At 37.8% G+C, this 15,107-nt stretch overlaps 1 protein-coding gene across 6 annotated transcripts in view; it reads right to left on the bottom strand.

The window, feature by feature from the left end:
* ECPAS (Ecm29 proteasome adaptor and scaffold) overlaps positions 1-15,107 on the bottom strand; it is a 98,833-nt gene that overhangs the window by 68,325 nt on the left and 15,401 nt on the right. For all 6 annotated transcript variants that reach the window (XM_067743673.1, XM_067743674.1, XM_067743671.1 and 3 more), the window contains one exon: positions 3,554-3,684. In XM_067743673.1, coding sequence (XP_067599774.1) covers positions 3,554-3,684 — 131 coding nt within the window. The remainder of the gene's footprint in view (positions 1-3,553; positions 3,685-15,107) is intronic.

Here is a 15,107-nt window from a genome sequence, read left to right as displayed (position 1 = left end):
CAAAGTTGTTTTTAAAAAATCATCTGTACGACTCATCACAGTAAACACATTTTCGTATATTTCCTTCAAGCTTTTTGTAAAAAGTTTAGAAAATTTCACCAATAGATCAAAGTCAGCATTATTTGGAATATGAGAAGAAAATCAAAGGAAAATTTCTAGGGAAAAACCTAGTAAGAAATAATAAGAAATATGGGGATATACGTAAATATAGAGCTGATTCACTTTGTTATAAAGCAGAAACTAACACACCATTGTAAAGCAATTATACTACGATAAAGATGTTTAAAAAATAAATAGATAAATAAAGGACAACATGAAAAATAAATATAAATGAAAAAACGAAGAAATAAGAAGGTAATTACTATTTCTAGTAAGAAATATAAGGGAAGGGGGAGAAGGAAGAAATCTGAACAAGATAAAATAATTTACTTGATGGGTAACTGAGTAAAACATCTTGTTTACTTAGATACAAATTGATGACTGAAATGTTAAGAATGTGGATAGAATTGCTTGATTAATCATTATATTAAAACAGAATATAGGTTATCAAACTCTTAAACAGAAAATGTGTGGCAGGAAGAGGAGAGAAGGGAGAAGAGGGAGAGATGGAAAGAATGAGAACAGATCAAGTGATGAGAAAGGTTAATAACTGGAACTGATGTACATGCCCTCAATCCAAACCTCAAAAAAAATGTGACATCTCAGTTACATTGATGAAGATATGCAGCTAAAGTAAATAAGGTTAAGATTGCTGGCTGGGGCAAAGATTCCTCAATCTAACTTACACCAAAGGAAAACACTGGCTACAATACTAGTCTTAGATGATAGAGGTATTGGGGAAAGAAATCTTAAATGAGATTTGAAAGATAAGAAAAGTAAGTAAAAAAATAAATAAATAAAATAAAATTAAAAAAAAGAAAAGTAAGTAATACAATACAAATTACTAAGAAACACAAGACCTTAAACTTGTGCATCAAAACACATCAAGGAGGCGCAAGAGGGAGGAGATATGCAGATATATGTATGCATATAGCTGATTCACTTTGTTATACAGCAGCAACTAACACACCATTGTAAAGCAATTATACTCCAAGAAAGATGTTAAAAATAAATAAATAAATAAGGACACTTAAAAAAAAGCGCATCAAGGTCAAACTATTAAAACTAAAAGGAAAATCAGAAAAACTACAACAGCAGCAGGAGATTGTAATTCACTATTAATTTACAACAGGACTGGAAGATAGGTTTCTTGAGAAATGAGAGCAGTGTTGAGTGGCCTATCCACACACTGAGCTCCATATTCCACCAATAGGAAATTTTTTTTAATCTTATGAATAGTTTTTATGAACATCAGAAATAATATGCTTTAAAAGACTAGAACATTTGCTCACTGTGGTTTCAAATCAGAATGCAGTAAAACCAGACAAATTTTACACTATTTTAAAACCAAAAACAATGTTCTTATAAACTAATTATTAGGTCAAAAATAAAATAACCTAATACTGCTCACCAGTGTAACTATGGGGTATAACCAAAATAGTAATCAAAGAGAAATCCGGAAACTGAGGTCATTTTCAGTTCTGTTTTTCTGTTATCTGACCTTAATGAAGTCACTTAATCATTCCAAGCCTCAGCTCCATCTATAAAATGGAAATAACACCTACACCTCACATAATCTTGTGAGTATTTAAGTGATTAGCATTTTTCCTGGCACATAATGACCTTTACCATTACGTACTTTACGAACTGAAATCTTATGTGAGAAAAACATATCAAAGGAAAACAAAAAAAGGAGTAATTTGAATAAAAATAGAAGAAAAATACACTTGAAAAAATTAATGTAAAAGCTCTTTTTCCTTTTAAATTGGCCCATTAAAAAAAGCAAACCTTTGGTAGGAACAAAAAAATTAGAAACAAGAATGGAATTTCTCCACTTGAATGGTAACAGAATATTAAGAATAATAGTATGATAGACGTGAATAATATACAACTGAACATATAAAGTAGATGGTTAGAGACGAATGATTTTCTACAGAAGATAAAATACAAGGAAACATAAAACTCCTAAGTAAATAAGTTTAAAAAAAAAGAAAAAAACCCTACTGAAAATACTCAGCCGAGAGGCCTGGACTAATGCAAAAACTTCCTTCTGTTTACTCTCCTCTGCGCCACTGCAAGTCTTTCTCCACCCCACAGCCAGAATGATTATGTCACTGCCACCAATACCCTTTCAAATGGCTGCCGCTGGAATCCCCATGCCTGAACTCCTATCACTCTTCCTCTGGTGCACAGGGTGCATCTCTGTGGCCTTGTTCAGCTCCCTGAAGGTTTTATACTCAGTTCGGGCTCAGAATCTCTACACAGGGCCTTCTCTGCCTTTAGTGGTCTCCCCATCTCTATGCCTGGCTACTTCCTACACACCTCCCTTACACCCTATACTTAATTTAAATCAAGTCCCCAAATATATTCTTTCATACAATCCTTTGCCATCTTAGCATTTATTGCCATTTTAACTCTATACTCTTTGCCTTATTGTTTAATACTCATCTCCCCAAGTAGACGTTTCTTTCCTTCACCAACGTATTCCTAACACCTGGCATATAGAAGGTACCCAGTAAATATCTGCCAAATAAATGATGAGACTGATGAAGCTAAATAAGGAAACAGAAACCAACACATGAAGGCCTTTTATACCTAGTTATTCTTAGGGTAAGAAAAGGCCATAGAAGAGTTTTAAATAGGAGAATGACGTGATCAAACACGTTATCTATCTTAGCAAAGCAGTATTAACAACAGGCATGTCAAATACGTGACAAGAATGCCCTATTCCTTCCTGTAAATATAACAGACATTCTTAAAGATACTCTTTCTCCACTGAACTCAAATCAGGCCTCAGAATCCCTCTCAGGGCAGACCTCCGGGAAGGTCACTGCCAATCAATTACAGTGGCTCAAGGATTGAAACCTGATGATAGCTCAAAAACCCAAAGGTCTAGTATAAATACACGAGAAGACAAATGAATTATTTTAAAGGTGAAGCACCCAAATGTTCCATGCAGAACATTAGGTTAAAAAAGAAACTCTTGATGTGACAGTTACCCAGCTTTTACTAACAGTTCTTCAAAAAATTCTAAAACAGGAGCTGTACAACAGTATCTTGCTTTTAAAAACATTTCTTTTGCTTACTTTTAATTAAGGCCATATTCACTGTCAGCCAATGATTAAAGAATATTTTTGACCCATTACCACCTGACTTTCATATTGGACTCAAGGGCATAGATTTTAAATCAGACCTCCATACATTCCAGAATAAATATCTCAATTATGTCATCCAGTACTGATGCCAAGTGTACAGCTGGAGCTAAATGCAGCTGTGCTAAGCATACAAAAGGTACTTTTAAATCGTGGAAGCTGGTCCTAGACTTACTGTCCATTTTGAAAAGCCTAATTGGGATCATGAAGCTAGATTTCAATAATGGGAACAGAAAACTCACTTCATAAAATACATCCATTTATTCACTATTTAATTCCCCCAACTGTCCCAGCATGCTTACCTTTTTACGTACTCCTTCTTGGGTGCTGGACAGCTTGAGCAAAACAGGAGGAAGGAATTTAGATATAATATTCTGTAATTGTTCATCTGTTTCAGCATGGCCAAGTCGTAAAAAGACTCGTTCAAGCTGATCTACAATACAAAAAGAGAAAAGGATAACTTAGCACATCAAACAGAACTAAGACTAATCACTTTTATAGCTTAATCCTTTTTTCTATACTGCAGATCCTTCAGCCAGAACTTTAACCATAGCTAGCCCTGTATGCAGATGATTTTGACACAGCAATGAAACAACACTAAAAAGGTTTACTAGCTAATTATACTGTCTTACAACTGTCCTGGTCATTTAACCTCTAGAAGAGAGGAAAACAAAGACAAAAACAACAAATTTCTCTCCTATTTACAAGGTTATTCCGTTTTTCCAAAGGATGTGGATACTAGAAAAGATACAAAAGTTTTGAAGAAATCGTCTAGACCTAGCTAGCAGAGCCATGCAGGAGAACTTTAATCATATACCAGGGATAATATTATATCTTTGGTGAAACCATCTTACTGATGAAATTTCTTCAAAGACAGAATCACTGCCCATTACTGCTGGAATTAGCCAAGCAGAATGTGAGAGACAAATTTCCACGAAGAAAGCCACTGAGAAACATATTAACACCAAAGGGATGCTCTCAGCAAAACCCAGGCAACTACAGAACAAGCAACTAACACACTCAGAGCTTCTGTCTCTTCAATCAATACATTGCAGGGGAGGGGAGAGTGCTGAGGTGAAAGGGGAACCTATCAAGGGCAAATGACTGGATACTTGATTTTTTTAAATTATTGTTAATTTTTTAGGTGTTACAATGGTATTGTGGTTATGTTTGTTTTTTAGGGGTTCTTACAAAAATTATCCGTAAGTGATTAGGGAGCATTCTAAGGCACTGGAAATGTCCTACATCTCAATCTGCATGATGATTACACAGCTATATACATTTATAAAAATTCACAAGCTCTATCCTTGCATACTTTCTACTGTATCTATTATACCTTAATTTTAAAATTTAAAAATAAAAAACAAAAAAATTTATTTAAAGGAGTCCTTTTTCTCAGAGATAAAGACTAAAATATAACTGAAATAACAGTTACTTAGATTTACATCAAATAATCAGGGGTGTACTGGAAATCTGCTGAGAGCAAATTTCAGACGTTCTCACAAAAAAAAAAAGGCAACTGTGAGAAAAAGACATCTTAATCAGCTTGACTGAAGTAATCATTTCATTATGTATATGTGTATCAAATTATCACATTGTACACCTTAAATATATATAATTATTTCAGAAACTAAAAATAAAGTCATGGCCTCATTCAGGTCCTCATTTTAAAATAAATAAATAATTGGGGGTGCTGGGGTGAGAAATGGGGAGGGGCCATATAAGTGAAACCAAGATTGGTCACTAGCTGATAACTGTTCAAGCTATGTGATAGATACTTAGAATTTGTACTTCTGTATATGCTGGAAATTTCCATAATAATTTTTTACAGGAAGAGATATATATACACATATAGATATAGATATGTGTCTCCAGAGGGAGCCTAGAAGCAGTCACAACCTGGCACAACCTAGTAGCAACAAGCGCACCCAGCACCCGGATCCTGGGTTTTTAAACACACTTCTCCAGTAAAAGGAGCCAGACTCCTGGGGAAATGGCTGATTCTAGGGCTGGGGCAGGGAAAAAACAAGATGAACCTGAAGCATCCTGTAGGGCCAGAAGGGAAACAGGGCCTGATAAGTCAAAGGGATGCAGGAACCACCCTGAAAGAGCTCCATTATGGCCAAGGCTGGAATAAATTTGAGGAACCAAATAAATAACATAGTACTGGATTCTAACCCAAAGTATAAAATAAATTTACATGACTCCATGATATAAATAAATGACTGAATGATTAAATGCACTGGGGAAAAGAGACAAGTCTTTCTTACAGAATTCCAAATAATTATGTAGCTACCTCCCCCTACAGGAGGTAGAGCTTAATTCGTGCCTCTACCCACCCCTTGAGGGTAGACTAGATTTAGTGACTTGCTTCCAAAGAACAGAACAGGGAAAGAGGAAAATGTTAACTTTACAGTGGTGAAACCTGATAAATTCTGTTTTAACCAAGCGATGCCATGTGGTATCAGGATCACTAACATGACAAGAAAGGCATTTCAACTCTGTGGTATTCCTTCCAAAAACTCATAACCCTCATCTACTCATGAGTAAAACAAAAAACCAACAGTAACACCAAGTTAAAATACATTCTACAGGCTACCTGGCCAGTATTGCTCAAGACTTTCAAGATTGTGAAGAAAAAAAAGAAAGACTAAGAAATTGTCACAGACTAGAGGAGTCCGGGGAGACAGACAGGACATCTAAATGCAGTGTGGGATCCAGTGTGGGACTGGATCCCAGAACAGAAAGAGGACATTAACGGAAAAACTGATGAAATCCAAATAAAGTCTTGAGTTTAGCTTTTAAAATTAATACTAAGGGAAGGAAGGGAGGAAAGGCAGGCAGGCTGACTCTGAGATTATCAGACCAAATGCTTCTATTTGCTAATAGTTGAATGCTACTATAAAAGGAGCTCCTAGGAACAGTGGATTCAATCCACAACATCCATGGAAGTTACAGGTAAGGAGTCTCTGCCCCAGCGCCTTATAGATATTAGGCAGTGGAAACTGCCTACAGATTTTAGCTACAGAAACTTAGAAGAACCGTTCTGCGGAAGAAGGCCGAAAGTTAAATTCTTCATAACAAACTGACCTGCAAAATCTGTGCCCAAGGCTTAAAAAAAAAAAAACCAAGTGATATCTGGTCCTTTTCATTTTTCATACAACCATTTGGGTGCTTCCTATGTATCCCCAGCATAGCACCTAACACTTTCTACTCTCCCTCACTAGAAAGGAAAAGATAACATCCTCAACGCAGTAACACTGTTTATGATGGGAATGTGGGAATGGAAAGAAAGGGCACCAAACATCACACGGGGGTCCTTGTCAAAGAGGTCAAGCATACCCAAGGAAGAGGCAAAGGAAGAGGATCGATGTAACACTGCTGCGTCATTCTGACAAACATCTATACTTTAAATAAACGATCATCAAACATGTTCAAACTTTATGAAAAGAAATGTAAATACAAGTGCAGATATAATCAACCACTAACTTTTTCAGCCTACCAAAGTTAGCAAAATATGGGCAAAGATTCAGCAACAGTGCGGTGCCTGAATCCTGCTGTTAACGGCACTGAAGGGTGAACCCTGTGCCTCTACCCTCAACCCTGGAAACTGAGCCCCGTGAAAGTGACAATCCAAGTTAGGCCTTTGCCCCCAAACGTGTCTATTCAGAAACAAGAAGGGATGTAACCAAAAGTTCTGAAAATTCAAAAGGAATCTAAAACTCAAGTTCACCTTTCACAAGGACTCAGTGTTTAGTTGTAGGAACTGAGATCCTCCAGGTCATCACCAAAGTATCTGAGGTATGACAAACATTACTTTAGAGTCAGGGGCAAGTTCTACCCTCTCCACAATTTTGATATTATTCCTCTTATTCAAACTCATATTGAGTTAATTTCACTTACAAGAAAATTAAAGACATCACTATAACCTCAGATAGTCACTGTTAAAGGTGGGGAATATATTCTGAACTATTTTTTCCTATTCATACACTAACATTATTTTAACCTAAAAACTGGAATATGACACATACTATTTTACAATTTGCCTTTTTTTTCCTTTTAGTTAACACAAACATATTATCTAAAACCCTTGGAGCAATAGATGTCTCAGGACTTTTCAGATTTTTGAATTAAAATAAAGTGTATATGCTGTGTATTTCAAATAACCCTATCCACCCTGTGTGTTCTAGGGCAGTTCCTATAATTAAATACATTCAGATTACTGCAATAAGACATACGGATGCTCACACTAAGTGGGATAGTCAAAGATTTTAAAGAACCTCATATCCATTCAGGTCAGGTTTTAATACCCAAAGAATTACACTAAAAAAAAAAAGTGTGGATATGTATAAAATCGTAAATATCTTTGCACAGCACTAAATAAAGATCTAATTGATAAAACTATGCCCATAGAAGTAGTATGATTTATTTAACTATTTGTGCTATTACCAGATTTACAGTACCACAAACGATGCTCCAAAGAACATCCTTAGATATGGGGATATACGTATATGTATATGTATAGCTGATTCACTTTATTATACAGCAGAAATTAACACACCACTGTAAAACAACTATACTCCAATAAAGATGTTAAAAAGAAAAGATGTTAAAAAAATAAAATAAAAAACAAAGAACATCCTTATCCATGTGTATCTGTGCACTTGTATGCGTTTCTGTAAGCTAAAACCCTAGAAATGAAACTGCTGAGTCAAAGGGTAGGAGTGTCAAGTTTAAGAGATTTTGGAAAAATGTCCTTCAAAAAGGCTGTGCTCATTTATACCACCAGCAGTATATGTAAGTACCAATTTCCCTATACTCACTCCTACAATGAGTAATCAATCTTATAAGTAATCAACCTTAGCTGACTATGATAAATTTAAAAAATCTCACTGTTGTTTTATATCTTTTATTACTATGGCAAAGTTTGTTTATTTATTTATTTATTTATGGCTGTGTTGGGTCTTCGTTGCTGTGCGCAGCCTTTCTCTAGTTGCAGCGAGCGAGGGCTACTCTTCGTTGCAGTGCACGGGCTTCTCACTGCAGTGGCTTCTCTTGTTGCAGAGCACAGGCTCTAGGGCGCGTGGGCTTCAGTAGTTGTGGCACTTGGGCTCAGCAGTTGTAGCTCGCGGGCTCTAGAGCGCAGGCTCAGTAGTTGTAGTGCATGGGCTTAGCTACTCCGTGGCATGTGGGATCTTCCCGGACCAGGGCTTGAACTCGTGTCACCTGCACTGGCAGGTGGATTCTTAACCACTGCACCACCAGGAAAGTCCCTTATTGGTCATTTGAAATATATTCTTCAGCAAATTACTTTATTCTTTTGAGTTGCTGACTTCTAAAAGCTTTTATACAATATTGAAAAAATTACCCCCTGTTCTTTCATACATTAAAATACTTTTTTCCTAGTATGCCTTGTGACTCTATAGCACATTCTTTCTTTTCATATCTAAGTTTTTTAAACATAAATTTACCATTCCTTTGTTTCATGGTTTCTGAGTTTCTAGTCATGCTTAGAAATGCCTTTTTAACTCTAAGATTATAAAAAATATTATATTCTGCAGAGAAGAGTTAACACAGCGCGCCTGAGACTGCTATCCTTACAAGGCTTTGTTTGCCAAGGCTGGTCCTTGTCTGCCATCTGGAGACTTGGATTTCAGGAGGGTTCCCACAGTTCCCAGAACTGATGAGAGTTACTCGCTGTGCCTGAACTGTTTGTGCAAACAATATGCTTTATGCTCAACCGTGCTTTCCTCCTGAGAACCTAGAATTCTAGTACGTGTTAGGCAGAAGGTGCCAACGTGACCAGCACCAAATAAAAACCCTTGGTAATGAGTCTCTAAAGAATATCCCCGGTAGACAACATTTCACATGTGTTGTCAAAACTCACTGCTGAAGGAATTACGCGTGTCCCATGTGCCTCAACTGGGAGAGGACTCTCGGCAGCTTGCACCTGGTTTCCTCCAGACTCCACCACATGTGCCTTTTCCCTTTGCTCATTTTGTTTTTTATCCTTTTACGGTAATAAATGTTAGCCATGAGTACAAATATCTGCAGAGTCCTGTGAATCCTCCTAGCAAGTCATGGAACCTGGGGGTGGTTCTGGAAACCCTGACACACATATTTATCTATGTTTTCTTCTAGCTCTTAAGATTTTCCTTTCTGTATCCAAGTCTTTAATCCCACTGGAGTTTTTTTGGCACATGAGGGATGTAAGAAACATAGTCTTTTGTGGGTTTTTTAAATCTTTTTCATTGTGAAATAAAACATTTAGAAAAATGCGTACAAAACATAAGTGTAGCTTAATGAGTTATTATAAACACCTACGTAACTATTGCCCAAGTCAAGAAAAAAAAATTTATTATGAAACTTGTACAAAGAAAGGTTTCTACTCCACTTGGAGTTGGAGAGGACTGAAAGACTGTTGAATATAAAAAAGCACAGTGAGTTTTAAGGTCACGGAGGTAATTACAGCCAAGCAAGAACTAGAATAGGGTCTTCTGACCTTCAGTCTAAAAACCCTTACCTACCCATGCAACTGTCTACAACGTTGACCCTGTATTTTATATGATACTATCCCTGTATACTGCACCTTCTACAGGGAGCCCTGTTTGAGAGAATCACCAAAAGGTCATAAGAATTTGCCTCATTCAAGTGGTATTTATGACAACGGGAAAATGTACAAATTCAAAGGTCAGAAAACAACACCAGAGAAAGCTCACTACTATGAATAAGAAGCTAAGACCAAACATGTCAAACTAAATTTACCCTTCCTCCTTCTCCCTGCTCTGCCAAATTCTCTCCTCCATCAAGGCCCAGCACCCTGCTATCTTCACCCTGTGAAGCACTAATTCCCCTATCTAGATCACACATTCACTCACACACTCATTCAGTATGTACTGAAGTCCTACTGTGTGCCAGAGCTTGGTGGTCAGGGGTACAGAGTAGAGAAGGACGAGGCAAGGCTGGTGTCCAGGTTTAGCACACGTGTATGGTAACTGCAGTAGAAAGAAAACAACAGAAGGCCTGAGATAGACTGCTCAAGACAAGAGCATTTAAGGATGGAGGAAGGAGAGTCTGAAAAAGGGAAGGATAGGCAACAGACAAAAATAGGAAGAAAACTGAGTATGGGGTCATAACAACTCAGGAAAGAAAAAAATGAACTAGTCAGGAAGAACTGGAAAAAGTTCGTTTGCCCATTTAAAAAAAAAAAAACCTAAAAAAATCCTTGCAGGTAAATTAATGACACAAGTGTAAGAAGCAAGATTTTAAAGCTTTTAAAAGAAAAATGAGAAGGGAAAATTAAAACGCAAGCACAAGGCATTAAAGACTAACAGGTTAAGATTTTAAAATATCATAAAACACACTATAAAGTAAAAGAATAAGCTATAAATAGCTACAATGTTTTTAAATGAAAAGAAATTGAGTACAGAATATACTTTTAAAATTCCTACAAATCAAGAAAAAGCAAATTAATCCAAAGATTTTAAATGGACAAAGAATATAAGCAGGCAATTCAGAGATGAGAGTCATATATTTAATAACACATAAAATGATGCTCAATCACACTGATCAGGAACACGTAAAATTAACACAATAATGAGATACAATTTTGCACCCTACACATTAGAAAAACTCTTCAAATGTTGGCAAAGACTGGAAACCAACCAAGAGGAACTCAGGCTCACCACTGATGGGGTGTACACTGATACAATCTCTGAGGAACAAAGCTCTAGTTCAGGAGCCTCTAGTGAGGTTCAAGAGGCACATCCCCTTCAACCCAGCACTCCTGCTCCAGGGGAACATACTCTAGAGCAGTGCCCAGCTGCAAAGTAGCGCAGCTGCAAACTGTTTGTCACCAGCCCTCTAAGAGAAAAGGAACACTTCTTGCTTCACTGAGAAAGTCTTACCAGGATAAGAAACATTAAATAAATTAACAGTGAGAGTTGATTTACATTCTGCCACAAGTTCCCTATTTGCAAGACGTAATTCCCCAGTCCTCAGACCACACTTCTTTGTGTATCACTGTCCTGGAGAAAAACTCCCAGGGAAAGACAAGCACAAGGACACTGTAAGAAACTCTTCATAGCCACGGGGTCAGTAAATGCAAAAAAAAAAAAAGGGAACAATCTAAATGTCAGTCAACAGGAAAATGGATAAAGAAAATGTGGCAGGGTCATACAACAATGAAAATAAGCAAGAGTCACATGTCACATGAACCAACATGACAATATCTTAAAAACTAAGATCAAACAGAGAAAGCAAGTTGCAGGATATGTACATTATGGTTCCACTTATGTCAAGGTTTTAAATGCAATACATGCATTGCTTATGATATGTACAGCACAGGAATGACAAGGAGATATCTCCTTGGTCAAGGAGATAAAAGAGAAGAAAAAATGAAGGGGAGAGGAGAGAAAAAAAAAGAAAGAAAAGGAAAATTTGTAAGGGGTAGCACAGGGGGTTTGAATTGTATCAGTAATGTTTATGTCTTTAAAAAATAAAAGACCTGGAGCTTCCCTGGTGGCGCAGTGGTTAAGAATCCGCCTGCCAATGCAGGGGACACGGGTTCGATCCCTGGTCCGGGAAGATCCCACATGCTGCAGAGCAACAAAGCCCATGCGCCACAACTACTGAGCCCGTGCTCTAGAGCCCACGAGCCACCACTACTGATCCCACATGCCACAATTACTGAAGCCCGTGCACCTAGAGCCCATGTTCCACACCAAAAGAAGCCACTGCAGTGAGAAGCCCGTGCACCGCAACGAAGAGTAGTCCCTGCTCGCTGTAACTAGAGAAAGCCTGCATGCAGCACTGAAGACCCAACGCAGCCAAAAAAATAAATAATTAAAATAAAATTTTTTTAAGTTAAAAAATAATAATAATAGCTAAATAAAGACCTGAAGCTAATAGCAAAAAATGTACAGATTTGACAAATATGAGTGGGACATACCTAAGTGTTCCTAAGATAATTCTCTATACTTTTCTTCATACTTGAAATATTTCATTAGTTAAAAAGAATATATACACCATAATAATTGTTTTATGATACTATATAAAAACAAGAAAATACATCAGTAATTTTTCTTCTTTATATTTTCATGTACTTTTCAAATACTCCAGTAAAAATACATTTCTTTTTAGAAGAAATAACATACAAATTTTTTAAATGAATCCATGTTTCAAGGATAAAGAAATTTAAATCACAGAATTTTACAACTTGAAAGGAACCTTAAAGAACATGGAAGTGGACTTCCCTGGTGGCGCAGGGGTTAAGAATCCGCCCATCAACGCAGGGGACTGGGGTTCGAGCCCTGGTCTGGGAAGATCCCACATACCGCGTGGCAACTAAGCCCGTGCGTCACAACTACTGAGCCTGCGCTCTAGAGCCCACGAGCCACAACTACCAAAGCCCGTGCACCTAGAGCCCATGTTCCGCAACAAGAGAAGCCACCACAATGAGAAGCCCGTGCACCTAGAGCCCATGTTCCGCAACAAAAGAAGCCACCACAATGAGAAGCCCATGCACCACAACAAAGAGTAGTCCCTGCTCCCCGCAACTAGAGAAAGCCCACGTGCAGCAATGAAGACCCAATGCAGCCAAATAAATAAAATAAATATATAAATAAATTTTAAAAAAAAGAATATGGTAGAACAAAAATAAGAAAGTTTACTGGTAGAAATGCAAAACGGTATAGCCATTTTGGAAGACAACAACTTAGGAAAACTAAACATACTCCTACCATACAATCCAGCAATCATACTCCTTGATATTTACCCAAGGAGTTGAAAACTTATGTCCACACAAAGACCTGCACATGGATGTTTACAGCAGCTTTATTCCTAATTGCCAACACTTGGAAGTAACCAAGACGTCCTTCAGTGGGTGAATGGATAAATAAACTGGTACATATAGACAACGGACTATTACTCAGCACTAAAAAGAAATGAGCTGTCAAACCATGAAAAGACATGGAGGAACCTTAAAGGCATATTACTAAGTGAAAGAAGCCAATCTGAAAAGGCTACATGCTGTATGATTCTAACTATATGACATTCTGGAAAAGGCGTAACTATGGAGACAGTAAAAAGATCAGTAGTTGCCAGGGAGGAAGAGGAAAGGAAGGATGAATATGAAGAGCACAGAGGATTTGTAGGGCAGTGAAAATACTCTCTGTGATATTACAATGGTGGATATATATCATCATACATCTGTCCAAACCCACAGAATATACAACACCAAGAGTGAACCATAATGTAAACTATGGACGTGCAGTAATTATGATATGTCAGTGTAGGTTCATCCTTCGTAAAATATGTACCATTCTGGTGAGTGATGTGGCTAATGAGGGTGGCTATACAAATATGGGGGCAGGGGTTGTATGGGAAATCTCTGTACCTTCCTGTCAATTTTGTTGTAAACCTAAAACTGCTCTTAAAAAATAGTCTTTAGGGCTTCCCTGGTGGCGCGGTGGTTGGGAGTCCGCCTGCCGATGCGGGGGATGCGGGTTCGTGCCCCGGTCCGGGAGCATCCCACATGCCGCGGAGCAACGAAGCCCGTGCGCCACAACTACTGAGCCTGCACTCTAGAGCCACAAGGCACAACTACTGAGCCTGCATGCCACAACTACTGAAGCCTGTGTGCTTAGGGCCCGTGCTCTGCAACAAGTGAAGCCAACTCAATGAGAAGCCCACGCCCCCCAACCAAGAGTAGCCCTCGCTCGCTGCAACTAGAGAAAGCCCATGCGCAGCAACGAAGACCCAATGCAGCCAAAAATAAATAAGTAAATAAATATTAAAAGAAAGAAAAAAAGATTTTAAAAAAAGAATAAATATATTCATTTACTTTCCATTAAATAATTCTCTAATTCGTATTATTTGCTTGTCTTTAATTTCTCTATCTAAAGGGAAAGATGGGACCTTCCTTCCTTCTACCCCACAAGGAAGAAATAACCAGTAAAGGTTTAAGGACTTCACTTCAGTGTTATCTACCATTGGCCACTGATAATTCTGAAAACATATAATTATTCCTGAGAAATAAAACTGTCCACGTAAATCACTCATTCTTCATATCTCTCCAAAAAAATACAATATTGGCTTCTGAGTCAAGGAAGAAAGGCTATTTTTTCACAGGATTATAAAAGGCAAATACTGGCTTTTCACTCATATCATCACTTACGGAAAAAATATTTTAAAAAATAAAAAAGAAAGAAGGAAAGAGGGGCTTCCCTGGTGGCGCAAGTGGTTGAGAGTCCGCCTGCCGATGCAGGGGACGTGGGTTCGAGCCCCGGTCCAGGAAGATCCCACATGCCGCGGAGCGGCTGGGCCCGTGAGCCATGGCCGCTGAGCCTGCGCGTCCAGAGCCTGTGCTCCGCAGCGGGAGAGGCCACAGCAGTGAGAGGCCCACGTACCGCAAAAAAAAAAAAAAAGAAGAAGGAAAGAAAAATAAATCACTTTCCTCAGATGAATCACCTCTTCATGACAACTTGAACATCAAAACGTTCCTTAGAAAGTGCAAGAAAAACATTACTGTCAAAAAGACTAGGGAAAGGGCTATATTTAAGGTAGTGGTTATCCTTATGTGGTGGAATTTCAGAGGATTCTTTTTTGGCTTACTGGTTTAATTCTATGTCATTACTAACTTATTTCATGAGCGTGAATTAAAAAGAGAAAATGGTTATTTCAGTGTGACAGGTTTAAGATTTCTTTACATTTGTTTAAATTTTCTACAAAGAACATCATTTTTTTTCTGAATGTGAAAGTAAATTTTAAATTATAAATCAGGTTAGAAGCCTTAAGTGGAAGCTGAGATTGAAAGGGAAAGCTGAAAATACTTGGACCACTGCCCATTGCATCATA

Source organism: Pseudorca crassidens, chromosome 7, assembly GCF_039906515.1.
Source record: "Pseudorca crassidens isolate mPseCra1 chromosome 7, mPseCra1.hap1, whole genome shotgun sequence".
In the NCBI taxonomy this organism is placed as follows: Eukaryota; Metazoa; Chordata; class Mammalia; order Artiodactyla; family Delphinidae; genus Pseudorca; species Pseudorca crassidens.
The sequence above is the reverse complement of the archived record's forward strand: the minus strand, read 5'-3'. Positions and strand labels throughout refer to the sequence as shown.